At 36.0% G+C, this 26,215-nt stretch overlaps 3 protein-coding genes across 4 annotated transcripts; 1 reads left to right on the forward strand and 2 right to left on the reverse strand.

Annotated features, from left to right (window-relative positions):
- Window positions 1-521: 521 nt before the first annotated feature.
- LOC111789672 (probable protein S-acyltransferase 4) lies at window positions 522-5,579 on the reverse strand. Its single transcript, XM_023670312.1, has 6 exons — window positions 4,846-5,579; window positions 3,925-4,113; window positions 2,873-3,181; window positions 2,543-2,764; window positions 1,563-2,101; window positions 522-798 (listed from the first exon to the last, which is right to left on the reverse strand). The coding sequence occupies exons 1-5, from the start codon at window positions 4,897-4,899 to the stop codon at window positions 1,571-1,573; spliced, it is 1,305 nt and encodes a 434-aa protein (XP_023526080.1). The 5' UTR covers window positions 4,900-5,579; the 3' UTR covers window positions 522-798; window positions 1,563-1,570.
- A 2,376-nt stretch (window positions 5,580-7,955) lies between these two features.
- On the reverse strand, window positions 7,956-11,970 carry LOC111789679 (probable aquaporin SIP2-1). Of its 2 annotated transcripts, XR_002814370.1 has the most exons (4): window positions 11,475-11,970; window positions 8,442-8,702; window positions 8,095-8,347; window positions 7,956-8,058 (listed from the first exon to the last, which is right to left on the reverse strand). XR_002814370.1 is itself a non-coding variant. In XM_023670320.1 (3 exons), exons 1-3 carry the CDS (start codon window positions 11,760-11,762, stop codon window positions 8,183-8,185), a joined length of 714 nt encoding a protein of 237 aa, XP_023526088.1. In that variant the 5' UTR covers window positions 11,763-11,970; the 3' UTR covers window positions 7,956-8,182. The 2 variants fall into 2 exon arrangements, 1 of the variants encoding a protein (XP_023526088.1); XM_023670320.1 differs by having other exon boundaries at window positions 7,956-8,347.
- A 1,320-nt stretch (window positions 11,971-13,290) lies between these two features.
- LOC111790161 lies at window positions 13,291-26,068 on the forward strand. Its single transcript, XM_023670999.1, has 19 exons — window positions 13,291-14,038; window positions 14,923-14,997; window positions 18,434-18,549; window positions 19,029-19,143; window positions 19,246-19,374; window positions 19,739-19,786; window positions 20,044-20,225; window positions 20,313-20,509; window positions 20,676-20,968; window positions 21,067-21,216; window positions 21,310-21,735; window positions 22,093-22,242; window positions 23,164-23,239; window positions 23,538-23,665; window positions 23,799-23,999; window positions 24,081-24,188; window positions 24,273-24,395; window positions 24,492-24,680; window positions 25,388-26,068. The coding sequence occupies exons 1-19, from the start codon at window positions 13,892-13,894 to the stop codon at window positions 25,547-25,549; spliced, it is 3,015 nt and encodes a 1,004-aa protein (XP_023526767.1). The 5' UTR covers window positions 13,291-13,891; the 3' UTR covers window positions 25,550-26,068.
- Window positions 26,069-26,215: the final 147 nt, after the last annotated feature.

Raw genomic sequence — 26,215 nt, forward strand, 5'->3', positions numbered from 1 at the left:
TTGTTTCAGTAAAGATTTTTTTTTGGCAAATTTCAACGTGTATGAACATAATTAATACTCGCTCCAAATTCATAGGTATTTGGTATAACTTAATATGGATAATAAGTTTGTTTATCTTCCATTTTCGTATTAATTTAGTCCTTTTTATGTTTAATATCTTATAATTTTCCAATATTTTTCTAATGTTTGAAGTTGTTTTAAGGCCTCATTCATGAGTTTTTTGATGTCTATATATCGTTGTAATCATAACAGACAGCTTGGGTTTGACAAAAGTAACTTAGTGAACCTTAATCTTCACGAAATTGAAGTTAAAGGTTTCACGACAAAGGTAAGGCCAATTTTAGAGAAGTTAAAGGAGAGATTAGGGAACAAAGAGAAGTAAAGAAAACCAAACATACAAGTCAACCAACTAGACAATCAATTTTCTTTCCTTAAATCAAAGGTTTCTTATAAAACCAAACAGATTTAGCAGACAAAGAAACAAAAAAGTTGCAGAAAAAACCAGAAAAAATGGATCGATGTCTCAAGAAAACCTGATTTTGGCAGGCGGAATTTGAGCTTTATTCTTTAGCACTTTAGATACATGAAAACGCAAAGCAACCAACACTTCTAACAAAGAGAACCAGAAAATTCTTCATCCACCATAGAGCCTTTGATGTTCTTCGTCAACATTCATTAAGCTTCTACACCTAAAGTACATCACTATCTTTCTTAAGCCATTTCTCACAGCTTCTAACCAAAGCAGCAAGCATTTACAGATGCATACTGCTTCTTCCCTGCCTCCTCTGAAAATGTAACCTGTTGCACCACCCAAATTTGTGAGCATAATTTTGATGAGGGCCAGAGAGACTCGTAGATGACATGAAACGCACCGAGAAAACATCCAGACAATGATATTGCGCAAAATATACATGGTTGAAGTTGAGTCATACAAAACGATCTCAACTTTGTCAAAAGATAACTGAACAAGACACTATATGAAAACTCCATTCCATCTCGACAAAGAGAGACGGATGGTTGGAATAATAGAATAATGTTAGCATACAAACATATATAATGAAACTGACACGAGCAACGTCGGGTAAAAAGTCGTTTACTTGTAATAGGAAGTGGGATTGAAGAGAGAAAGTCAAGTCAAGAGTGTGTGAGCTAGGTCGTTAAGGCTATACATCACGATGGCGTCTCGAAACGAGTTAAAGGGCGATCATAGTCTTAATCAATGTTCATAAAATTGTGTAAACACGAAGAAAATATTATATACTCCACACCTTTGGTGATGTTTTGAGACATACTCCTAAGTCGTAGGTTCAAACTCTTAATTGAAATCTTACTAATTTAAAATAAAACGCTCACCATCTCGTGGAGTTGACCTTCAACCTCGCCAAAGATTAGCGGGATAGGCCATAGGCTACAAGCATAGTGCAAGTAGTGGAGCTCCCGACACTTTATTTGTCATATATATATTCACTAGATATTGTATTTCTATAAACCGAAGGAAATGATCAATTTGAACATACCTCAACTAGTTAAGGTATAAAATATCGACAGAGGGAGATGCTCACCTTTACGCCTAAAACTTAGAAGCTTGAACTTGAGCTGAGTCATCTGCATCCTTAGTCTCATCTAGGTTTACTCCAGCAAGGATGAAACTTTCTACGGCTACTGCATCACTATCTTCCATGGATAATACTAGCTGAGGATCGGGTGTTCGATCACGGGCACTTTTTGCAAATTCCTCTACTTCTTGGTTGAGAGTAAATAATGGATCAACATGAGGTCTTTCTCCTTCTACAGTCTTCAAATCATCTTCCAGATCATCATCAAATTCCAACCTCCTCAATATCTCGGGGATCGGGAAGGCCTCATCCTCCATAAACTTAGTTCCCCTTTCAATATCAATCTTCTCCTTCGAGCTATGAATTCCTTCTTCAAGATTAGGAGTAACAGCCACCATCATATGATCATCCTCGATGACAGAACGGAACTTATTTGATGAAGGTGGTACCTTGGAGAAAAGTACGTCCCTAAGGTTTATCATCATTCCCCTGTTATATGGATTCTCCTTCTTGTCATACCGATACCGAAAATTCTCGTAGGTAGTCTGTATTAAAAGAGATGTAAAGAAGCTGAGGTGACTTTATCAGAACATGCGAGCAAGTAGAATATTCAAGGTAAGCTAGCATTTGTATAAACAGAAGGGAAAAAATAAGCACCAGCCTAAGAGGAGTTTACAGTTCCTCAACAATAAACTAAATTGTTTTCTCTTCTTATTTACCATATTTCATGTTGTATTATCTTTAAACTCTACTGTGGCATCCCGAGAACCATATCGAAAGCTTTCGTGAAAAGAAAATCTCGATAGCTCGGGCTGTTCTTCCCCACTTTCTTTTGTTCATCTTCCTAATCTTTTATTTCTTATTTATTCATTATTGAAAAAACTTGCAAAATATAAATTTTGATCCATATGCAGATATGATTCTAGAAAGTTAGATCATATTATGCATAAGTTGTTAATCCGAACGGCTGAGTACAAGAAGATTACCTGGTTTGTACATACAAGATAAGAATGGAATATCGAAAGGCCACCGACGAACCAAAAGGCGATGAAGCAGTACACTACTAGAATATCTGAAAGGATATCTTTTGATACAGCCTTGAAAAAGGATTCTTGATGATGAATAAGAACAGACAATGAAAACGACAACACGTATAGACACAAGATAGTTGAGGTTGTTATGAACATGAAGAAGAACCGATAATTACGCTGCAACGGTAACAACAATGTAGCCAATAGTTAGAATCCAACAAAAATAAGCAAATAAAGTTTGAGCCAAGCCTTGTTCACTATGTTTTAAGCATACGAATAACTTACTATTCCAATGCACTGCCCAACCCATGGACAGTGATGATCAAATCTCTGAACACAATTGTTGCATATGGAACAATGAGATGCACGAGGCGGCCGATAAAACAGACAAGTGTCACAGTACTTGACTTTGACTACATGACCATTTACCGTCACGTCTTTAGTTCGAGGGATTTTCAGATGTGGGGTTCTTCCATTGATCCATTCCATGGATGGTGTAGCCATGTCTTCTGATTCATCTGATTCAAGAGGCCTTGAATTTCGAGGCAGTATTCCAGGATCTCTACTAGAAGTCAAGAAGAGAAACATCAAATCCTGCACATAGTTTACTTCACAGGTGAGAATGCTGCGAGATCCTTTGCTTATACAACAATGAAATCTTCATAATTAAATAAGTCGAGCTATCGACATACACTGCTCGGTTTCGGGTTTTGGTTAGTTGTCAACAATCATAGAAGAATAACGACAACTCTAAAGAACGAAAAAAGTCGGAAGATGACAAAAGAAAATCATGGAAAGAATTATTCTACACTGTCAATCTCTATAGACTATAGTTTTCTATAATTCTTTCGTTCTTTCTTTCTTTCTTTCATTCAAGCTCTTTCTCACTAATTATATAGACAACCTTACTAAGAATACGGACATAAAACTCTAACAGTCCAAGCCCACCGCCAGTTGATATTATCCGCTTTGGCCCGTTATGTATCGCCGTCAACTCACGGTTTTAAAACATGTCTGCTAGGGAGAGGTTTTCACACCCTTATAAGAAATGCTTCATTCCCTTCTCCAATCAATGGGAGATCTCACAATCCACGTTGGGGGCCCAACATGTATTTTCTTAGATGGAACCATGAAGGTTTTCATACCCCAAGTCCACCGCTAGTAGATATTATCTACTTTGGCCCGTTACGTATCGCCGTCAACCTCATGATTTTAAAACGCGTCTGCTAGGGAGAGGTTTCCACACCCTTATAAGGAATGTTTCGTTCCCCTCTCCAGCCGATGTAGAATCTCACAAAAACATAAGTCCAATCCAATCCAATCCAACCAAAACTCACCAGAAAAGTGAGACTGAGACCACCAAATAATACAGGATACCAATGAGCATTCCCAGGTGGTTCCACATTATAAACCTTCAAGAATATCTTTATGCAGAAAGCAACTGCAGGACAAGCAATAAGGCATATGGAGAGAAACAGAGATGATACGTCAGGCCCAAATATCAATCTCCCACCACAGAAGAATCTCTGAAAGACAAACAAAAAACGAAATATCAATTTAGGTATGTATGTATGGAAATATAGGTATCATTCCCCCAATTGTATATGTTTATGATAATATCATCACTAAAAATGATACATAAGGTACTATACCCATCAAGACTTCAAAGTCACAAAAGTTTTAGAAACTTCAAACTCCTCAAGTATTTAAGCGATAAGTGTTGAGGATTATCGAGAGGAGTAGTCCCACATTGGCTAATTAAGAGGAAGATCTTGGGTTTACAAGTAAGAAACACTATCTCCATTAGTACGAGGCCTTTTGGGGAAACCAAAAGCAAAACCACGAGAGCTAATGCTCAAAGTGGACAATACCGTACCATTGTGGAGCTAGGAATTGTATTATCATATAATGTTTTATATCCTAGCGCTCAGCTATTAGTTCTAGGAAAATGATCTACACTATTTGACCAAAAAAATCAAACAAACAAGGTATCTGATCATGAAATACAGAAGAATTCTACTAGTTATTGCTGTTTACATGAATATCAACACTCTCACATACAACTTAGATTTTCCATCAACATTCTCAGCTCGTAAACAGTCATCAAGATGAACCAGAAAACCATCAGTCAATCGCAAAGAATGAAACAATGGTACTAATACATCAAACACTATCTCAAATTGCAAACGTTGAATCAATCAAATAATGAATTGAAAACAAACCCATCAACAAAAACAAAAAAAGGGATAAGAGCTCACATTACTTCCCCTCCAAACTTGGTAAACTCTTCTGGGTTTCTTCAGCGGGGCCATACCGAGTCCGGTGAACGATCCACCCAACTCGGACAATCCTATACCCAAAACCAAGGAGGAAAAAACACAGCCCGGTCTTATTCGTTCACCAAAAGAGCCATGGAAAAACAGACGCCCCACCCCCAAGCCAAAACCCAAATCAAAGCATGATTCAAGAAATCAAGAACTCCCCCTTTTGGGGTCGATTTTTTTTTCAACGAAACGACGTGCGGACACGTGAGAGAAGAGAAGAACAAAGGGTTGAATCTAAGAACGAAATAGAGAGAGAGAGAGAGAGAGAGAGAGAGAAGGAGAGGAAATGGGTTCGGAGGTTTTTCGATCAAAAACCAGCTGAGCCGCTCCGCTCGTGAAATTAATCGATTTCCAGATTTCGGAAGAACGCGGAGTAACCCCAGAGAGGTTCCTCACAGCCTCGCTCTCCCTCGCTCTCTGTTTGTGAAATCGATCAAATGGGGTTAGTAGCATTGATGTAACGGGCGGAAGTTTCAATTTCTCGCGGCATTTGCGCACGACGTACCCAACATTCTTTGTCGTTTGGGAATCGAAAGCGCATAAAAATAATAATGAGAATCGGCAAAGCTTTTGAACTTTGCTACCTCCATCATTCGAATCATGAAACGTGCTGTCACATAGCCTCACGCTTCTTTCTTTATTATCATTCCAACCTTCTCCCGTTCCACAGGACTCACGACTTCGTACTGGTAGCTTCACTGCCAAGTTACCTTGAATATTACCCTCTTTTTTTTTCACCTTATCCAAATTTTAAAAAATTCAAAAATATTTAACACGTGTCAAATTGTGATTGGACCAATTGATATATGTATCTATGTTATATTAATTTTTATAAAATCTAAAAATAAACAAGTATATATTAAAAAAATTAATCAACAAATTAACATTTTAGAATTTTAAATTTTTTTATATTTTTTATTAATATATAAAGTCGACGTTAACGATATTTTATTAATATTTTTATTATATTCCTCCCATTTTCCTGTATATGAAAATGATGAAAATTAAGTATATTTGATTATACGGAAATTTTTTTTTTAAATAAATGACGTTTGAGAATTTGAACAGTACAGNTTAATCAACAAATTAACATTTTAGAATTTTAAATTTTTTTATATTTTCTATTAATATATAAAGTCGACGTTAATGATATTTTATTAATATTTTTATTATATTCCTCCCATTTTTCTGTATATGAAAATGATGAAAATTAAGTATATTTGATTATACGGAAATTTTTTTTTAAATAAATGACGTTTGAGAATTTGAACAGTACAGGTCAATTACGGTTGATCTATATCACTTTAGCTTCTAAATATGTAAGTTAAGTTTTCGTATTTCAAAACGTTTATGTTCAATCTAATAATATTTTACACTAAGATGATATTCGGTTTAAAAAGTTTGGTAAAATCAAGTGTGGTACATGTCTTGGTCATGTTCGTCCAGGACACTCGACCATCCATCGACAATTCTGCAAAATTTGATTTTGACTTTGTTCGTTGTATTAGAATAAGTACTGCACAATCACTAATCCGCTGTCAAAAAAATGTCACGATATAATAGAACTTTTAAAAAGATGATATAGTACGGTTCAAAGAATACGATTATTGCATACAGAACCGTTATAAAAATATTATATTTTTAAGTAAGTGGGTTGGAGGGATCGAAGTCAAATAAATTCATATAATCATCCAATAATTTCCAGGTAGACTTTGATTTTGATGTGTTCATTTTTTTAATATGAATATAAAATAAATAAAAAGAAAGAAATATTAATAAACAAATAAAGATAACATAAACAAGACAAAACAAATTTAAATCTCCACCAAGTTGTCTCTAGTTTTTTTCTTTTTTTTTTTTTTTTTTTAATAAAAAGTTGTCACCAAGTTGTCATCTCCATCATTAAAAACATGTATATATATATATATATATATATATATATAATATAATTGTTCATAATTTTTTTTTTTTTTTTTTTTATTTTTTTTTAAATAAATGACGTTTGAGAATTTGAACAGTACAGGTCAATTACGGTTGATCTATATCACTTTAGCTTCTAAATATGTAAGTTAAGTTTTCGTATTTCAAAACGTTTATGTTCAATCTAATAATATTTTACACTAAGATGATATTCGGTTTAAAAAGTTTGGTAAAATCAAGTGTGGTACATGTCTTGGTCATGTTCGTCCAGGACACTCGACCATCCATCGACAATTCTGCAAAATTTGATTTTGACTTTGTTCGTTGTATTAGAATAAGTACTGCACAATCACTAATCCGCTGTCAAAAAAATGTCACGATATAATAGAACTTTTAAAAAGATGATATAGTACGGTTCAAAGAATACGATTATTGCATACAGAACCGTTATAAAAATATTATATTTTTAAGTAAGTGGGTTGGAGGGATCGAAGTCAAATAAATTCATATAATCATCCAATAATTTCCAGGTAGACTTTGATTTTGATGTGTTCATTTTTTTAATATGAATATAAAATAAATAAAAAGAAAGAAATATTAATAAACAAATAAAGATAACATAAACAAATTTTTTTTTTTTTTTTTCTGTTGATGGGTTATTTTTTAAAGATATTTTAAAATACTACTCTTTTAAAAAAATTTAAAAACATCTTTCATTTTTTAATTCAAAAATACCTTTATAATTAGTACCACGTTTAAAAAATACTCATAAAAGTAACATTAAAACGATGGTAAGTAATGAGGAGTCATAAACAATTTTCGTCTATGTATTGACTATAAAATTTTAAAAAAATTTATAAAAATAAAGGAGGTTAGTGGTACTTTTAAAAATTTATAAAAGTATTTTTATTTTTATTATTATTATTTTATTTTTAAGGTCGAAGGATAGTAATGAAACTTTTTAAAGTTCCTGTAAAAGTTTTTTTTTTTTTTTTTTTTTTTTTTTTTTTTTTNTAAAAGTTTTTTTTTTTTTTTTTTTTTTAACTTTTTTGAAAGTATAAAAGTATTATTGAAACTTTTGAAAATATAAGGATATGGACATATATCTGTTTAAGACGTAGGCGTGGAGAACATCCAACAATCTTTCTATTTTTATTCAAGTAATCGGTGTCTTATCCACCGAGCTACGAGTAGCTAGAATGGACAAAAAACGTGCAATCTTGAATAGCAAGAAACACATTTCTTGCAAGAGAAGGAAGTGAAAAGCATGCACAGATCACTAAACAATTATATACATTTTGAACAATGCTAAGTAATCCATCAGCAGAGCAACTCACTTCACCAAGCTTAATCATTCTGATTTCTTCTTTGTATTTACTTCCTCCTCTTTCGGTTTTCGAAATAGTACCTTAAACGTCGATACTGCTGCTATAGTTCCTTGAATCGGAGCGATCCAGTATACAAGAATGTGTTCTTTCGTTATATGTTCCCCACGAGCGTATGCCCATCCCATTACCTATGGAAAAGTTGAAAACGATTAATCCGTTGAGCGTCCTTTCAACGTCGAAAATCGATGCGAATAAAAGAACGATATCATCATCAACACTTACGGATGCGGGGTTCATACAGCCACCAGTTAAGTCAGAACCAAGAACATGAAGTGTTAACTTGGAGACACTTGAGATCCAAGTCTTCATGAAGAAATTTCCAGGGATTTTTTTTGAAAGTCCGAGTGAGATGAAGACGATACCGAACGTTAACAACCCTTCCGTCAACGCACCGTGATGGATGCCAACGTTCAAACGGGGTCCTCGTCCTGCTTCGGGAAATGTGTGGATAATCAGCCTAACAGCAGTAACAGCTCCAAGTACCTGAAGAGAGAACTAGGCCATAGTGTTATGTTTTTGGAGTGAGCATGGAGATGCATGTTTAGGCCATATACTTCCTTTGTCATGTTGTCTCACAGCCTCAAACAACCTAAACACTTGACTCGGTCTGAAGAAAGAAGAAAATCGACCTTATAGAGAAGTGGATAAGAGAGGTAGCTTATAGACTCAAGTGATTAGCTCGGTAAAAATTCACCCTGTATCCTGTGTGAGTTTCATACGGGATATTCTTGTGGACATGTCTATATGCACTTGTATATTCTTTCATTTTTCTAAATGAAAGCTCGGTTTCTTTAAATAAAGTTTACCGACATTCATACGAGAAAAAGTTTAGCAATATCGATGACTCGTTATGAGCCTAAGAAGCTCGGAACGGACGACATAGCATTAGAGAACATTCTATTGAGAATAGTTCAGGTAAGGTAAAAACTCCTAAACTATCCAAATCTCATCTCGTTGTGCTGGCTTTTGGCCAAAAGGCTTCAATAATCCCCAGAAGAATGGCAACATTCAAACCTCCCTAATATGAAAATCTACCTTATATTTAGAATTTTGTTGCGATGAACTTTGACAAACAATCCCCATATAAAATGTATGCTCTTTCCAAATTTGCCTCCTAATTATTCAATTGAATTCGACCATTTCGTTTGTGTTTATGTTGGCGATTTCTGATGTGAATTCGGCGGGTCATCCCACCCTTCCTACGGGTTCCCCCATCGATCCAATGACACTCCAATCACGCCCCTTCCCTGACCCTACCCCCTCAATGCCAAGCGCTCTCTTTATTGACTGTGAGATCCCTCATCGGTTGAAGAGGAGAATGAAGCATTCTTATAAGGGTGTGAAAACCTCTCCCTAACAAACGCGTTTTAAAAACCTTGAGGGGAAGTCCGAAAGGGAAAACCCAAAGAAGACAATATCTACTAGTGGTGGGTTTGGACTGTTACAAATGATATCAGAGCTAGGCACAAGGCGGAGTGCCAGCGATGACACTGGCTCCTAGGGGATGGATTGTAAGATCCCACATTGATTTGAGAGGTAACGAAGCATTGCTTATAAGGGTGTGGAAACCTCTCCCTAACATACGCGTTTTTAAAAACCTTAAGGGGAAGCACGAAAGAGAAAGCCCAAAGAAGACAGCATTTGCTAGTGACGGTTACAAATGGCAGTAGAGCTAGGCACTGGACGGTGTGCCAGCGTGGACATTGGGCCTCCAAGGGGGTGGATTGTGAGATCCCACATTGGTTGGAGAGGGAAACAAAACATTCCTTATAAGGGTGTTTGAAACCTCTCCCTAACAAACGCGTTTTACAAACCTTGAGGGGAAGTCAAGAAGAAAAAGTCAAAAGATGACTATATGTGCTAGCGGTTGGCTTGGACTGTAACAAATGGTATCAAAGCCAGGCACTAGTCCAAACCACAACAATGACCATAGAGTGACCACAACCAACAAGGTCCATAGTGTCAGTTCTCTCATGTAATACCTATCCAACTAAAAGGTTGACCTCTTTAACAATTCTAACCTAAGAGGGTGCAAAGGGGTAAGAACCAAGACAACAGAAGAAAGAACAAGAAGCCAAAGGATTGAAGATCCATACACAAACATCCCAGCANGCACAAGGCGGAGTGCCAGCGATGACACTGGCTCCTAGGGGATGGATTGTAAGATCCCACATTGATTTGAGAGGTAACGAAGCATTGCTTATAAGGGTGTGGAAACCTCTCCCTAACATACGCGTTTTTAAAAACCTTAAGGGGAAGCACGAAAGAGAAAGCCCAAAGAAGACAGCATTTGCTAGTGACGGTTACAAATGGCAGTAGAGCTAGGCACTGGACGGTGTGCCAGCGTGGACATTGGGCCTCCAAGGGGGTGGATTGTGAGATCCCACATTGGTTGGAGAGGGAAACAAAACATTCCTTATAAGGGTGTTGAAACCTCTCCCTAACAAAGATGACTATATGTGCTAGCGGTTGGCTTGGACTGTAACAAATGGTATCAAAGCCAGGCACCGGACCAAACCACAACAAGGACCATAGAGTGACCACAACCAACAAGGTCCATAGTGTGACCACAACCAACAAGGTCCATAGTGTCAGTTCTCTCATGTNTGAAACCTCTCCCTAACAAACGCGTTTTACAAACCTTGAGGGGAAGTCAAGAAGAAAAAGTCAAAAGATGACTATATGTGCTAGCGGTTGGCTTGGACTGTAACAAATGGTATCAAAGCCAGGCACTAGTCCAAACCACAACAATGACCATAGAGTGACCACAACCAACAAGGTCCATAGTGTCAGTTCTCTCATGTAATACCTATCCAACTAAAAGGTTGACCTCTTTAACAATTCTAACCTAAGAGGGTGCAAAGGGGTAAGAACCAAGACAACAGAAGAAAGAACAAGAAGCCAAAGGATTGAAGATCCATACACAAACATCCCAGCACCAAGGCAGACATGGAAGTCAACCAACAATGAAAGCAAGAAATAAGCAGCAGCATAAGCTTCCCTATAGAATAAATTTCTAAGTCAAACAGAAGAGTATTCAGGTGTTAATATAACATCAAATTCAAGCTTAGCTTGAACACAAAATCATGGCGATGCAAACAACAACAGAACCCAGACTAAGTGGGGAAGAGAACCTGAGCAGGAATTCTGGCACCAGCAGTGAAGAGAAAGCNTGAACACAAAATCATGGCGATGCAAACAACAACAGAGCCCAGACTAAGTTCTACAACTACAAAATGAAGTGGGGAAAAGAACCTGAGCAGGAATTCTGGCACCAGCAGTGAAGAGAAAGCCACTGAAACCCCCAGAAAAAGCAGCCGACAAGACATTAAGAGGATTGTAAGCCGCCCCTTTTGAAATTTTCACCAAGAACGCGAACAAGAACATGTTAAGAATCGAAAAGGAAGCCTTGACAACCTCGCCAATCGGATCATTTCCGAACCCCAATACCCCAAAAACAAAGATCTTAACCAAAACCCCCGACCATAACCACATAAAAGATAGGGCAAAATCCAGCACAAGCAATCGAGCCCCAGAAGCCATCGTTGAAATGGAGACCTTCTGGGGTTCTTTTCAGTGACCCTGATCTTTACTCGATTGATCAAAGTGAAGGAACGTTGACCGTCGGTGGGCGGGATTTTGATTGGACCTAGACGACCTTAGAATGTCTGAACGACATTGGTCTTCTTGACGATATTATCGGATTCCAATGCGGCGGCGGTCGATCAACGTTGATTGCCATTTGACGGAATATTTTAATACAGAATCTGAATTTTATCAAAACTTTAAAAAATAATAATAATAAATAAATATTCTTAACAATTTTTTTAAAGGAAAATTATTAATATAGATAAAAATATTTTATTTAATCTTCTCCTTTCTTTATTCAAATATATATATATATATATATTTGTATTTTTTTTATTTTTTTATTTTATTTTTGGTTTCTTAAATATCAAAATTTTAAATAAAAATAAGAAACTCTCAATGTCGTATATATATATTGATAAGATTAAAAAAATGTCAAGAAGATTAGAGTCGGTCTTCTTAACCAGCAAACCAACCATGGTTTGAATGTATTATTTTTAAGTTCAATTATGTAAGGGTCAAAGGGTCAATTTGACTTCGTCATTAAAAGGATCGGGAATAAATCTCGGCCACAAACGTCTTCATTTATCAGGAGACTATAAATATCCACAATATGTTACATAAAAATGAGATTGGTGAATGAAGGTAATTAAGATCTCAAATTGAGACATTTCCCTTGGAAATTCGAGCATCATTTGTCATTTCTAATTTCATCCCATTATTGTTATAGAACTGCATCCGAAGCATTCAATCAAACCTTGATCAAGTTTGATTGTAGAGTGACTTAATTTATAATAAGTTTTCAAATCTTGTCTTTAGACTTCGATCGGAGAGGTAATGTAATTCTAGCCTTATATCCGAAATTTGCACTGGGAGGTGTTAATTACTTCACTTCAAAATTCTTAGTTCAACAAAAGCTTGGATAGTTCGACTGAGAATTAGAGTTTATATATATATATATATAATTTATTTGAAAGGATCGACTTAAAAATAAATTGATTATTTGTGTATTGGAAAATGATGAGATAACTTCTCATTTTTATTTAAAGTTATCGGGTCGGGAAAATAGAAAGAAAAATAAGAGAAATCTTAAAGATCGAGGAACTAAGAAGATATTTAAAAAGCAAATAAAACAAAAAACAGTTAAAGTCGAAGCAGATGAGGGAGATAACATATGAATAAATAGTTTTCGTCTACGACAAAAACTTTTATTTTTTAAAAAATAAAAATATTAATGTTATTTTTTATAGTTCACGAGCATATTTAAAATACGGTACTAACTATTCCACCAAGTCGGGACATTTTTTAATATTTTAAAATTTTAAAAGTATTTAAAAAAAAATATATATATATATATATTAAAAAAAAAAATGTTAATGTGGCTTGGTCTCACATTTGGGTTTAGAAGACGGCAGGGCACGTCCGTATGTCTATTCAGCGAAAACAATAGTTTTAAATGGGTTTAAACTGCCAACAAAGCTCTGACACGATCCAACGATGGCGATGGGTTCAGGATCAGCCATCCATGTATTATGGACCCACAGACAACCATGCCGTTAAAGAAGTTTGGGATTCTTTTTGGGTTTTCACTCATAATTGGCAGCCTGGAAACGGATAGTTTCATCATTTTTGGAGAGGGAATCGAGGGAGAATGGGATTTTCGCGGTGAAATTAGACGCTGGAATTCCGGATACGTTTTAATTTCTTATTAGTTTTAGACGAATTTCGGCCTAGCCTCTGCGCGCTTCTTTCAGACAATGATCGTAGGTACTTTTTATTGGAATTCTGATCGTAATAATATTGCTAGCTATTCATTTGGCGACGTGGTTTTATCGATCTGAACTGGTGGGGTTTTGGTGTTTTGTCGTTGCCGCGTTTGACTTGCGACATAGTGACTGGAATCTTTCAATTTGTAGGCTGGTTAATTTGGCTTTGAAGTAGTGCATATTTGAGTTCAAGCTTTTCTTTCCCTTCTCGACATTGGAATTCGATTTTTTATTTGTTCAGAAGGGAAAGAAAGGGCTATCTTGTGAGGGTTTGCCGGATTTTTGTGTGTGTGTGTGTGTGATTGTAAGATTTTGAATATGAGCGCTATTTCGGGTCTGATTTCTCGGCAAGTATTGCCTGCATGTGGTAGTCTTTGTTTCTTCTGTCCTGCATTGAGGGCAAGGTCTAGGCAGCCTGTGAAGAGGTACAAGAAGATTATTGCAGAGATATTCCCTCGTAATCTGGTTAGTATTTTATTATGTTTATAGCACTTTTACTATTGACCCAGCATTATTTTGCTTTCTTTTTGACTGATGTTTTTTCGTGTTCCACTAATGGGGTTTGGGGGGTTTTTGGTGACGACAAATCATGGTGAATTTTATATTGAAATTTTGAAGTAAAATTTGGTCTAAGAAAACAAGATAATTGATATTGGTGCAACGTTCTATCTTATTGTGGGGGGTTTCTGGAAGTGATTAATGATAAAAATTTATGGTGTGTTTTGACCGACTTTCCTTGAAAAGAAATTTGTTTACTCTCTAGGATTTGGTTTAGCATTGTCAAGCTACAACGCGATACTTGTAAGGTTCTTTCATCAAGATTAGGGATGGGAATAGCTCTTTCTTTTGGTTGGATGATTGGAGTGGGGGAGGCTGTTCAAAGGATCATTCAGTCCTTTCTCTCTACCTATCCAAAAAGAGTCACTGTTATGGTTTGGGATCGGCAATCTCGCTGTTATATGACATGGAATCGAAAGAGAGAAATTCCTTCGTGTTTATGTTGAACTCTAAAGGTCTTATTGGCATTCCTGATATTCACTAGTGAAAGGTTGATAGGAGTGGAGTTTTCACTAATTAATCTCTCCTTACTCCTCCTTTTGGGAGCCAATTGCTTTGACTATGCACTTTTGTAAGGTGAAAACTAAAAAGACCCAACTCAATTCAGTGGTCGGGTCGAATATGCTGTTTTATTTTTTATTAAAAATTATCAATATTATTATTTATTTTCATTTGTTGGGACTTCCTATCACGAACCCTCATTTCTCAACAACGTACTTCTCATTGAATTGTCCATCACTCTTTTTGTATTTATTCATAATTGATTGAGGATAATCCCTACATTATGTTAGGAAGAAGGACCGAATGAGCGGAAGATAGGAAAATTATGTGAATATGCTGCTAAAAATCCTCTTCGAATTCCGAAGGTAAAATTTATTAAACTCTTAACACCGTGGTCTGCTATGCGATCTCACAGTTTTATTTTTCATAAGAGTTTGTTCACTTTTGTTGTGGCTGGTTCACATAATTATACATCGTCTGCAAGGTCGATGACATTGAGCTGGATGGCATTGTTCCCAAAGTATATTTGTATAACTGCTCTCCAACATCCTAATTCCGACATAATTTTTTTTTGTCCTCATCTTTTTGTTTATTTGCCTTACATACTTCCTAATTATTTTCATTTGCTTTAAAATAAGAATCGCTCGATGAGTATTAGTAAATGCCTACTGTGCTTTAGTTAGGATTTGCCCAATTGTCTCTGATGACCATTCTTCCAGAAGCTTCTTTATGTTTGATTTTATTTTGGCTTTCATTCAGCTGTCATGATTTTTATTGATTTAGAAAGTTTCATGGGGCTCAGAGCCTTGACAGTCGCGTCAATGATGTTTGATTGGTATTTCTGATCCCTGGAGGAACTCTATTGGGAACCCAGGTTGGATAGTTTTCCAGCTCAACTCTACACGGATGTTACATGTTCATTTTTATAGTATCTTGAAGTAAGAGATAAGCTGGAAAGTTACTTTCTGGAAACATAATTCATTCAGAGATTCTTATTTTATTTACCGTATACCTTTGCATGTCAGTTAACCTTTTTGAGAACAAGCAGTAAATATTTTCTTTCCTTCGGTTTCTCTTGAAAATTATATTAGATTTCCGTAGGAATATATGCCTTGGGAAAGTAAAGGAAAGACTGCAGTGGTGAAGAAGAAACTATGATGCTGAAAAGTTCTTTCAATCAAATGTTATTATTCTATAAAGGATTAGTGGGAAGGCGTGAGTTTCAGCCTTTTAGTTTATATTTTCTTTAATAAAAATTGAAAGTTTCATTAAAATAGTGAAGATTTAAAAAGTTCAAGCCTTCAGAGTAAGATAATATTTCCTAATACAAGAAATAAACTCAAAAAACCTACGAGGGTACCAACATCTCTATCAATACAAGGACATTGTAGAAAAAGCCCTTTGATTAATGGAAATATTCGGCAAAGAATGACCACAAAATAAAAGAAGATAAGGAACAGGAAGAAAATGCCTTTAATTTTGGTAACTCTGTTCTCTCAACCCAATTTGAAAATTTGTTGTCATCTCTTTCATGAGTTTGAGTACTACCATCCAGAATAGAAACCGTGAGTTTCAACTTGGAGAAAAGTTTTGGTGGCTTTTGAGGTCTGTGCTACCAAATGAGATGCTGAACATGAACAAGACATTATCCATCATATTATTAATCTAATAAGAAGAATGATTTTTTTTGTAAACTAAGTCCACTGGATGTAGTTTCTACATCAGGTAAACTGATCATGTTGGAGTAGCTTTTGCTCTGTATACGTTCATGTATCCTTTTTGAAGGTCAAGTTGCGCCTTATCTTTTGTATTCTTGTCTTCAATTGGAAGATATCTTTAATCAAGTTTCACATTTTCTTCTTTCGCAGACGACACAATCCTCTTTTCTGACTTGGCAGATGCCTATTTTATACAAAACCTTTGAAGGATTGTCTAGACAAAATATCATTCTCCAAAAAACAGAGATCATGGACATCAATATTAGAACAGAGATTAGTGAAGAATTTGGTAGCATATATGGTTGTAAAAAGGGAGAATAGTCGAATATGTACCTAGGACTACCTCTAAAAAGAAACCACAAATCTTTTTCCTTATGAAAGACTATTATTGAATAAATAGAAAGAAAGCTGTCAACATGGTCATCATGTTATACTTCAAAAGGCAGAAGACTTGCCCTAATACAAGCCACATTATCCAACCTCCCCACTTACTACACATCTCTATTTGAAATGCCGCAATAAGTGGCTGCGGATATAGAAAGATTATTCAGAAACTACTTGTGAAAAGATGACTTACACCTTGTTTGATGGAATATTATAAACCTCCCAACAGGAAAAGGAGACCTCGGTCTTTTCTTGATAAAGAAGAACAAATCTCTCATCGCCAAATGGATATGGAGATATCATCACGAAGAAAAGGCCTTGTGGAGAAATCTTATAAAGGCGAAATATACCTCTACATCAAACAAAAATCAACCCCCTCCATCTTGTACAACTGAACTTGTCATAGAGTGGGTGATGGAGGAAGCACATCATTTTGGACCGACCCGTGGATTGAAAACACCATGTTAGCCTTGTGATATCCACTTTTTTTACAGGTTCTCTTATAGTAAAAAAGCCACGATCAAAGAAACGTGGAATATTGTCAACAGATTCTGGGACCTGAAGCTTGGTAGGAATTTAAAGGATAATGAAGCAACGGAATGGGCCAAATTAAGTCTTGACCTTGCTCTTGTGGTATTGTCAAACGAAACAGATTCACTGACTTGGCTCCCCAATGCTGACGGGGTCTTCTCTACAAAATCCTTGATGATGGACATGGGGAAAAAGTAGAAGTAGTAAATCTCACGCTAGCAAAGACATTATGGAAAGGACATCACCCTAAAAAGGTGAAGTTCTTCCTTTGGAAAACAGCGCATAAAGCCATTACACAAGTGAAAATCTTCAAAAAAAAAAAAGAATGTCTTACATCACTCTTTCTCCAAATTGGTGTCCATTATACAAGAAAGAAAACAAATCACAAAACCACTTATTTATGCAACGCACATAAGCTCAGAATTCCTGGACAACAATTCTCAATATATTCGGAAAACATCTCACATTTCCTAGGGAGGTAAAGGATCTATTGGACATGACCTTAACTTTCTACACTTTCAAGAATGCAAAAGCCCTACTATGGAAAAACCTCATCATGACTTTCTTTTGGAATTTTTGGAAAGAAAGAATGCAAAAAATATTCGCAAAAAAGACACAGATTTATACAAAACTTTTCGACAATGTTATCTACCAAGCTATATCTTGGTGTAAACTGTCTAATATTTTTACTTCCTACAGTTATACCTCCCTCCTTGCAAATTGGGAAGGTATTTTGTAAGCACCATGAATATTACATCCCTTTTGTAAATGTCAATCAATCAGGAATGAAATTGTCTCTTATAAAAGATATATATTTTCTTCTTATAAAAGATATATATTTTCTTCATTGACCATATTACCAAATTAACAAAGGATTATGCTAATTTTAAATTCATAGGATCTAGTTTCTGCTCTAGATAAACCGATCATCTCAGGAAGTTTCTGGTTATTGTGGTGCATGTATTCGTGTATCTTTGCGGAGTTCAAATTGCATTTTATCATTTGTATTGTCGTTCCCATCTTTGGAAGAGTTATGTAAATCAAGTTTCATACTTTCTTCTCTTCCGATAAAGTTTTTTATCCCAATAATTATCAATGACTAATTAGCATGCTCAATGCTTGATTATAGTTTTTGTACTAATTTTTAATTTCCAAATCTCATGAACAGATCACAACTTCCCTTGAGCAAAGGTGTTACAAAGAATTGAGGAATGAGAATTTTCTAGCCGTTAAAATTGTCATGTCCATCTACAAAAAACTTGTGGCTTCATGTAAGGAGCAAATGTGAGTAAAACCATCTTTTGTTTTCTTGATTTGTTTTCTGTCTATCTGCATCTAATATCTACTCTGTCATATCTAAGGGAGAACGCTTTAGTTTGACCTTCCGAAAAATCTTCAATGACTTTTATGTCAATAAATATATTTTTTATTCTCTTACAGCTCAATGGATTTAACAATGTTTTCTAATGCTTGGAACGTGCCCAAGTAAATATTTTTATTTAGATATTGGGATTATGAGCACCTAGGCAGTAAGGAAATGAGGTTGAAAATTTAGCATCTTTAATAAATTTGTTCTGAAATCTACTAAAAATGGATCTATTTGATTTTGTATTTGAAGGATTTCTGCTGTCCATTAGAATCTAGGTAGCATTCTATGTCTTTTATTAAAACTTTTCCGCCACCCATCCATAAGACGACGTGAAACATAGTGTCTGTTCTAAAACATTACTTATTGGCTCATGAGGATTCTGAACTACTTGTAGGCCTCTTTTTGCAAGTAGCTTAATAAGCATTATGCAAACTCTAATGGACCAAACACGGCAGAGGGAAATGCAAGTAATAGGATGCCAGACTCTATTTAGTTTTGTGAATAGTCAGGTAAGTTAATAATATAGCTTTAATCCTTATATTCAGTACAGTAGTACGGAGGTTTTCAATATATATTTTTATTGATTTAATATTGAACTTCTGATGGTCCAGAGTGATGGGACTTACATGTTTAACTTAGAAGCCTTTATTCCAAAACTGTGTCAATTAGCTCAAGATGTTGGAGTTGATGAAGGGGCTGAAATCCTGCGTTCAGCTGGCTTGCAAGGACTTTCCTCAATGGTATTCCTTTCTATTTCTACTATTTACATTTATGTGAAGCTAGTCAAAGGGAATTAATAGTACATAGAAAAGAAGAGAAGATAATATCCCTGTCCCTTTTCAACGGTACTTCTTTTCTCTGTTGTTTCTCTTGGCATGCTAAACACTTATACTTTCTTAAATTCTTCTTAGTGATTCTATTATGGTTTCTTACGATGATGACAAAATAATAACAATAATAAGGTACCTAGTACTCATGAACTTGCAAAGAGAGTACAAGTTGATTCGTGCATAAAACTTTCATTCTCAAAGTATATTCCTTCTTCTGTACAATGTTTCTTTCAAATAGCTTGTCAAAACTCATTTGGTTTATGTTTTCTTCTAGGTATGGTTTATGGGTGAATACTCTCATATTTCTGCCGAATTTGATAATGTAAGTTGAATCAGAAATTCTGGACTGATCTGGATTTTGTTATCCTAAGTATATTATAGTGTTGTTATAGCTTCTTTATTCTATTATCCATGTTCCTATTTTTTAGTTATTGATTCAAGCAATCAATACTAGGTTCGTATCTCCCATGGCCTCCCCAAAACTTGTTCCTTTTATGGAAAAACAAACATTATTTCTAATGACTAGTATTATCATTATATGAAATTTGAAGCCTAGCTTGGTTTGTCCTGTCTTTACAGATTGTTTCAGTGGTCCTGGAAAACTATGGGGTTTCTGGACAAAATTCTGACAACTTAAATAATCGGTGGGTCCAAGAAGTGCAACAGGATGAGGGTCATATCGCTTCATCATCAGTTGTCCTGATGAGCACACCATCTTGGAGGGAAATCGTGACTGAAAGAGGTGAAATGATATTGACAGGGTAATCATATGACTCTGATTAAGTCCCCAGGTTATAATCTTGTTGAGATAAATGTTGCATTATACATTAACAATCCTTGTTTGATAGGGAGGATGTCCAAAACCCTTGCTTTTGGTCTAGGGTTTGCCTACACAACATGGCCAAACTTGCCAAAGAAGCTACAACCATGAGGCGTATTTTAGAATCTTTGTTTCGTTACTTTGATAATGGAAATTTATGGTCTACTGAAAACGGTATTGCAGCTCCAGTTCTAAAAGATTTGCAGTCCATAATGGAACAATCTGGTGCGTTCTTTCAGTCCTACCCCTGTTTGTACTCTTTCTGTCTTTATTATTTCAACGCCTGTACCTCATGTTTCCTTGTAAATTTCTGGTTGATCGATCGTTTTTTTTTTTTTTTTTTTTTTTTTTTTTTTTTTTTTTTTTTTTTTTTTTTTTTTNTTTTTGACAGGTCTAAGTACCCATGTTTTGCTTTCCATGTTGATTAAACATCTTGACCATAAAAGTGTCCTGAAGCTACCTAACATGCAGATGGACATTGTTTCTGTGACTACAACCCTTGCCCAAGAGGCAAAGGTTGAACCTTCAGTCGCAATAATTAGTGCAGTGAGTGACTGCATGAGACATTTGAGGAAGAGCATACACTGCTCACTTGATGATGCAAATACAGGGGATGATGTGAAAAATTGGAAGAAAAGCTTAAGTGAGACAGTAGATCAGTGTCTGGTACAGCTAATATATAAGGTGATGATAATGCCTATGAAAATTTTAACTGTTTTAACTTTCATTATTGTTGTGCATATTTTTAGAACTTAAAAGCTTAACTAAGCACTGGAAAACAGGTTGGAGTACCGGGCCCAGTTCTTGATGCCATGGCTGTGATGTTGGAGAGCCTTTCTACCATTGCTGACATAGCCAGAACTACAATTTCTGTTGCTTATCGTGCTGCTCAAATTGTTGCCTCCTTGCCTAATTTATCATACCAAAATAAGGCAAGAAACAATTTTCTGCTTTTGAGTCTAATTCGTTCTCTCCAGCAAAGTTTAACCTTATGATTTTAATAAATTCAGTGTTTTATGGCTTAGGCATTCCCTGAGGCTTTATTTTATCAGTTATTACTGGCTATGGTCCATCCAGATCATGAAACACGAGTTACAGCACATCGTATTGTTTCAGTTGTCCTTGTGCCTTCTTCTGTTTGTCCTCGTCTATGCTCTTCAGATCGTAAGTCAATGACGGCATCTGACCTTCCTAGGACACTCTCAAGAACCGTGTCTGTTTTTTCTTCTTCAGCTGCCCTTTTCCGGAAGCTGAGGCATGAAAAGGTCTCCTCACTGGAAAATGGTCATCCAGATATGAAAGGTATCGCTCTTGCTGATGGTGAACAGGAAATTGTAAACAATGGTACGCTAAGTAGGTTGAAGTCGTCCTACAGTCGGGCCTATAGCTTAAGAAGTTCTGGACCTCTGGGAACTGATGCAACTGCTATCAACAGCTTGAGAAAAGAACCAGTAAGTTATGTGAATATTATTTCATTTCTTTTAAGTATTTTATTGTGAAATACTGCTTAGTATATGATATGCATTTTGTTCCCTTTTTCCCTGCAAATAGATGTGATATCATAGGTATTAAAGTAGGCCATTGTTATAGTTCACTTGTCAACTATTATCGATGATTTGACATATGCATGGGTGTTCTGCTAGAATACTGTTGTTTAATATTGTATATATTAATTTCCCTAAGTATATTAGGAATGTAGCATGCTTGAGTATTGCATAACATGGAAGTAGAAGAGAGCTCAATTTGCGTTAGATTACCAACTTTACTTACTTTTTCCTTTTCTTGTTTTTATCCTAATCAAACTTCAGGAAACTTCTTCTCTCCGACTCAGTAGTCGCCAAATTACGCTTTTGCTCTCATCAATTTTTGTACAATCCATATCTCCCGCTAATTTTCCAGTAAGCTATGAAGCAATTGCCCATACATACAGCTTGATCTTGCTGTTTTCTCGAGCTAAGGTAATTGAATTATTAGGTTGATTACGATACTTTTCAGATGGGTTGATTTTTCCTTTTACTAGGATGAACTGTCGTTATTTTTTCAGTTGAAAATCTCATTTTCTTGGTAGTATGCTAAACTTTGAAGGGACTAAATGTATCCGCATAAAGCATGTAATTTATTTTGCAACGGAGTACAAAATTCATTCTATCTTGCAAATTCAATTTGCTTTACCTGGGGTTGGTTCTTTTAATTTGTCCTATATGCCTCAGTATCCAGTTTACAGAAAGCTCAATGCTTTTTATTTTTATTTCCTGAGAAGGAAGCACTTTTTATTGCGATGTGTGAAAAGTTATGATAATAAGTACAAACAATTAGGGCCTTATTTATTGCTAATCTATGGGTATAATAAAGTGAGAAAAAGGGGGGGCTAATGTATATAGTAGTAAAGGACTTTGAGGGAATAAGTTCAAGCCACATATGACCTACCTATGATTTAATACCTTATGAGTTCCCAAGTAACCAAATGTAGTAAGGTCCCGTGAGATTAGTTGAGGACGAGCAAGTTGGCACTTTAGTACTCATGGAAATAAGAAAAAAAGTTATGGGGCTTTCTTGAAACACGTGTCTAGGTGCTTTTAGAAATGTCTCTCCCACCCTCTCTCTTTCTGGATCGTGGAGGTTGACAATTGTGATAAGATATTCTACATAGTCCAGTGATGACTTCCTAGACTGCTGCTTGAGATCGGCCATCATACAGTTTAGTCGAAAACTTTAAGATTTTGGATGTTATGTTAAACTCTCCCAGAACCAGAAAAATATAGTACGAAGGGCTTGAACAACTTTTCTGTATATATATAACTTGGATTTCATTAACCTCTCAAAATATTCATTTCCTCTATTCTCTAATCTCAATGTATCATATGGTTCTTTCTATGCAGAATTCAAGTCATGAGGTCCTAGCACGAAGTTTTCAGTTAGCATTTTCATTGCGGGACATTTCGCTCAATTCAGGAGGTGAAGTTTCACAATTTTAGCTTAAATTTGGTCTTCAATCTAATCTCTTCATGAAATCAAGATGTCATTTCATGCATCTGTCATATATGTGAGGAAGAAATAAAAACACGGTAGAAGGTGATATTATCCAGAATAAAACATTGAAAGGAAGAGAATTATGTGAGAATTGACTTCTAAATCATATTGAATTCTTTTGCTTGGGGGGAATGGTTCACTTGAAAGATTATAGTGAAGAGTGGCTAGGCTTGATTTTCCTTTAATTTGAAACTCGAAGCTACAAGTTATGCTCTAATTGCAGGATCGCTGCCACCATCGCGTCGTAGATCCCTATTTACGCTAGCCACATCGATGATCCTCTTTTCGTCCAAAGCTTTTGATATGCTTCATCTCGTTGAGCGAGTGAAGGCTATATATGTGGACAGAATGGTATGTTGCTCATTTGCTTATTGCTAAAAGAACTGACCTCTTAAACCTACCATTACCTTCCAGATTAAGTCTATGTTTATATCTGAAGCTGCTTTAGAAATTTCACTTATGAATTGTTTCTGAACCTGTTTAGGCCGATCCCTTTCTACAACTGGTGGAAGACTGCAAGTTACAGGCTGTTGCCTTACAGTCTGAGATAATCACTAGTTCATATGGATCTAAGGAAGATGATGATTTGGCCTCAAAATTTCTATCTGAAGTAGAGATAACCGAAGATCAAACTAGAGAATCCATTGTTATTGAGATTGTAAACAGCTTGGATACACTTTCAGACGTAAAGCACTAGAACACTCATTTCTGGATAGATTCATTTGTTATTGCTGAACAGTGACAAATTTTTACCTCTATGATGCAGTCACAAATCTCGAGCATAAATGAGCAACTTCTCGGCGAGTTCGTACCTGACGACATGTGTCCTCTTGGAAATAATCTGTTAGAGGATGCTTCTAATAAAGTTTTTCAGGTTCTACTCAGAACTCTAATGAATTCATTAAAGAGGAAGTAAACATATTTAGCATAAGTTTTGCTTAACTTGTGTTCTCTGCAGTTTTCTCCAATTTTTAACATTGATGAGGAAGACATTTATGATTCATTCGAAGACCAAACTAAAGATAATCAAGAGTTGCATATTGTGATTCCCCTTTTGAATGTGAATCAGTTTTTAGAATCAGTATGTTAGCAACTTCAAGCTCTCATTATTTGATAAAGTTACCAAAATTGGGAATTTTCAACAGTAGCTTACTGTCTCATATTTCTTCTAAATCAGGTACTTGAAACGGCACATCAAGTCGGAAGAATCTCCGCCTCGACCACAGCTGATGTGTCTTTCAAGGAAATGGCCCATCATTGTGAGCTACTTCTGGTCGGAAAACAACAGAAGTTGTCAACTTTGATGATTTCCCCACATAAACAGGAGAAGGCTATGAACGTATCTCTGCCAAACCAAGAGAATGAGGTAAACCCTAGATGGAAACCAACCATGTGTTAATGTAACAGTTCAAGCCTACCACTAGCAGATACTGTCTTTTTTGGGTTTTCCCTTTTGAGCTTTCTCTTTCGGGCTTCCCCTTAAAATTTTTAAAACGCGTCTACTAGGGAGAGGTTTCCACACCTTCATAAAGATGTTTCGCTCTCTTTCCCAACCAATGCGGGATCTTACAATTCACTCCCCCCTATGGGGCCCAGCGTTCTCACTGGCACCCATTCCTTTCTCCAATCGATGTGGGACCCCCCAATCCATCTCCTTTGGGGCCCAATGTCCTTGCTGGCACACCACCTCGTGTCCACCCCCTTGGGGCTCAACCTCCTCGCTGGCACATCGCCCGGTGTCTCACGGCTTTGATACCATTTGTAACTGTTCAAGCCCACCGCTAGCAGATATTGTTCTCTGAGCTTTTCCTTTTGGGTTTCCTCTCAAGGTTTTAAAACGTATCTGCTAGGGAGAGGTTTCCATACTCTAATAAAATGCTTCGCTCCCCTCCCCAACCGATGTGGGATCTCATAGTTAATATTGGATTGTTTGTGAAATTTGTCTGCAGGGATATAAATTATAGCTATTCCACATGTAGAAATTATTGCTATTCCACATGTGGGTGCAATTCTTCACCATGTAAAAGAAACATAAACAATTTACAAACTTCTAACATATTCCTGAAATTGCAGGTTGGAAATCCATCTATTGAACACTTCACAGCTAACCCACATCAACCGCTCCCTGGACCAATTGCGATGTCGTGCGGGGCTGAATATCAGTGTCATACACACATGTTCACATTACCAGCTTCTAGTCCTTATGACAACTTTCTCAAAGCAGCAGGTTGTTGATTCCACTCCTGTGTAAAGTAAAGTATCACATGTTCTTTCAGTTGAACCAGAAGTATTAGGTACTCGAGGCATCAATATCAACAAGCGAGATGACTCGGCAACTGGAGTACATTTTGTAAGTAGCTACTATAGAAAAAAGATGAGCTTCACTTTTTGTTGTTTTCAGTCAAGTTTGAAGGTCTAAAATCTTCAATTCGTTCATTCTTTTTTTTCCCTTCAAATTTTCTATTCATATTTCTGGACTCCTGCTGGAAACAACTTGCTATTTGCTCCCTGCTTTAGACGTTTGGTAGTCGTCTTTTGTTTTTTGGGAGCTTTCATCTTAATTTAATTGATTGTATATTTTGTTTCTCCATTGTTGTATTGAAACTCTATGCTAGTGTTCATGTTGTACAATGGAACAGCATAGCCCATTTTACAGGAAAGAAAAAAAAAGGAGAGAAGAAACTAGAGGTAAATTATACTCAGTGTAGCCTCTCATTTTTTCCTTCCAAGCCTTTTCTCAATGATTTTTCATGATATTACATCTTAGTTATTTTTCAATCTTAATAATTCTTAGGCATGAACTTTCTCGTAATGTATCGTCAAATGATACGTAGAATTTACTGCAATTGTTTTAGTGTATTATTCTCATGTATTTAATGTCTTGAATTTTTATTATATATA

The sequence above is a fragment of the Cucurbita pepo genome, chromosome LG03, assembly GCF_002806865.2.
Source record: "Cucurbita pepo subsp. pepo cultivar mu-cu-16 chromosome LG03, ASM280686v2, whole genome shotgun sequence".
NCBI lineage: Eukaryota > Viridiplantae > Streptophyta > Magnoliopsida > Cucurbitales > Cucurbitaceae > Cucurbita > Cucurbita pepo.

Excerpts from the sequence above, each read along its gene's own strand:
- LOC111789672 (XM_023670312.1), bottom strand. The coding sequence starts at position 4,899 with ATGGCCCCGCTGAAGAAACCCAGAAGAGTTTACCAAGTTTGGAGGGGA. Across the intron at positions 4,114-4,845 it reads AAGTTTGGAGGGGAAGTAAT|AGATTCTTCTGTGGTGGGAG; the intron begins GTGAGCTCTTAT and ends TTTGTCTTTCAG. Across the intron at positions 2,102-2,542 it reads ATCTTGTATGTACAAACCAG|ACTACCTACGAGAATTTTCG; the intron begins GTAATCTTCTTG and ends CTTTTAATACAG.
- LOC111789679 (XM_023670320.1), bottom strand. The coding sequence starts at position 11,762 with ATGGCTTCTGGGGCTCGATTGCTTGTGCTGGATTTTGCCCTATCTTTT. Across the intron at positions 8,703-11,474 it reads GTGCCAGAATTCCTGCTCAG|GTACTTGGAGCTGTTACTGC; the intron begins GTTCTTTTCCCC and ends TTCTCTCTTCAG. Across the intron at positions 8,348-8,441 it reads GCTGTATGAACCCCGCATCC|GTAATGGGATGGGCATACGC; the intron begins GTAAGTGTTGAT and ends ACTTTTCCATAG.
- LOC111790161 (XM_023670999.1), top strand. The coding sequence starts at position 13,892 with ATGAGCGCTATTTCGGGTCTGATTTCTCGGCAAGTATTGCCTGCATGT. Across the intron at positions 19,144-19,245 it reads TTAGTTTTGTGAATAGTCAG|AGTGATGGGACTTACATGTT; the intron begins GTAAGTTAATAA and ends CTGATGGTCCAG. Across the intron at positions 19,787-20,043 it reads TTTCTGCCGAATTTGATAAT|ATTGTTTCAGTGGTCCTGGA; the intron begins GTAAGTTGAATC and ends CTGTCTTTACAG.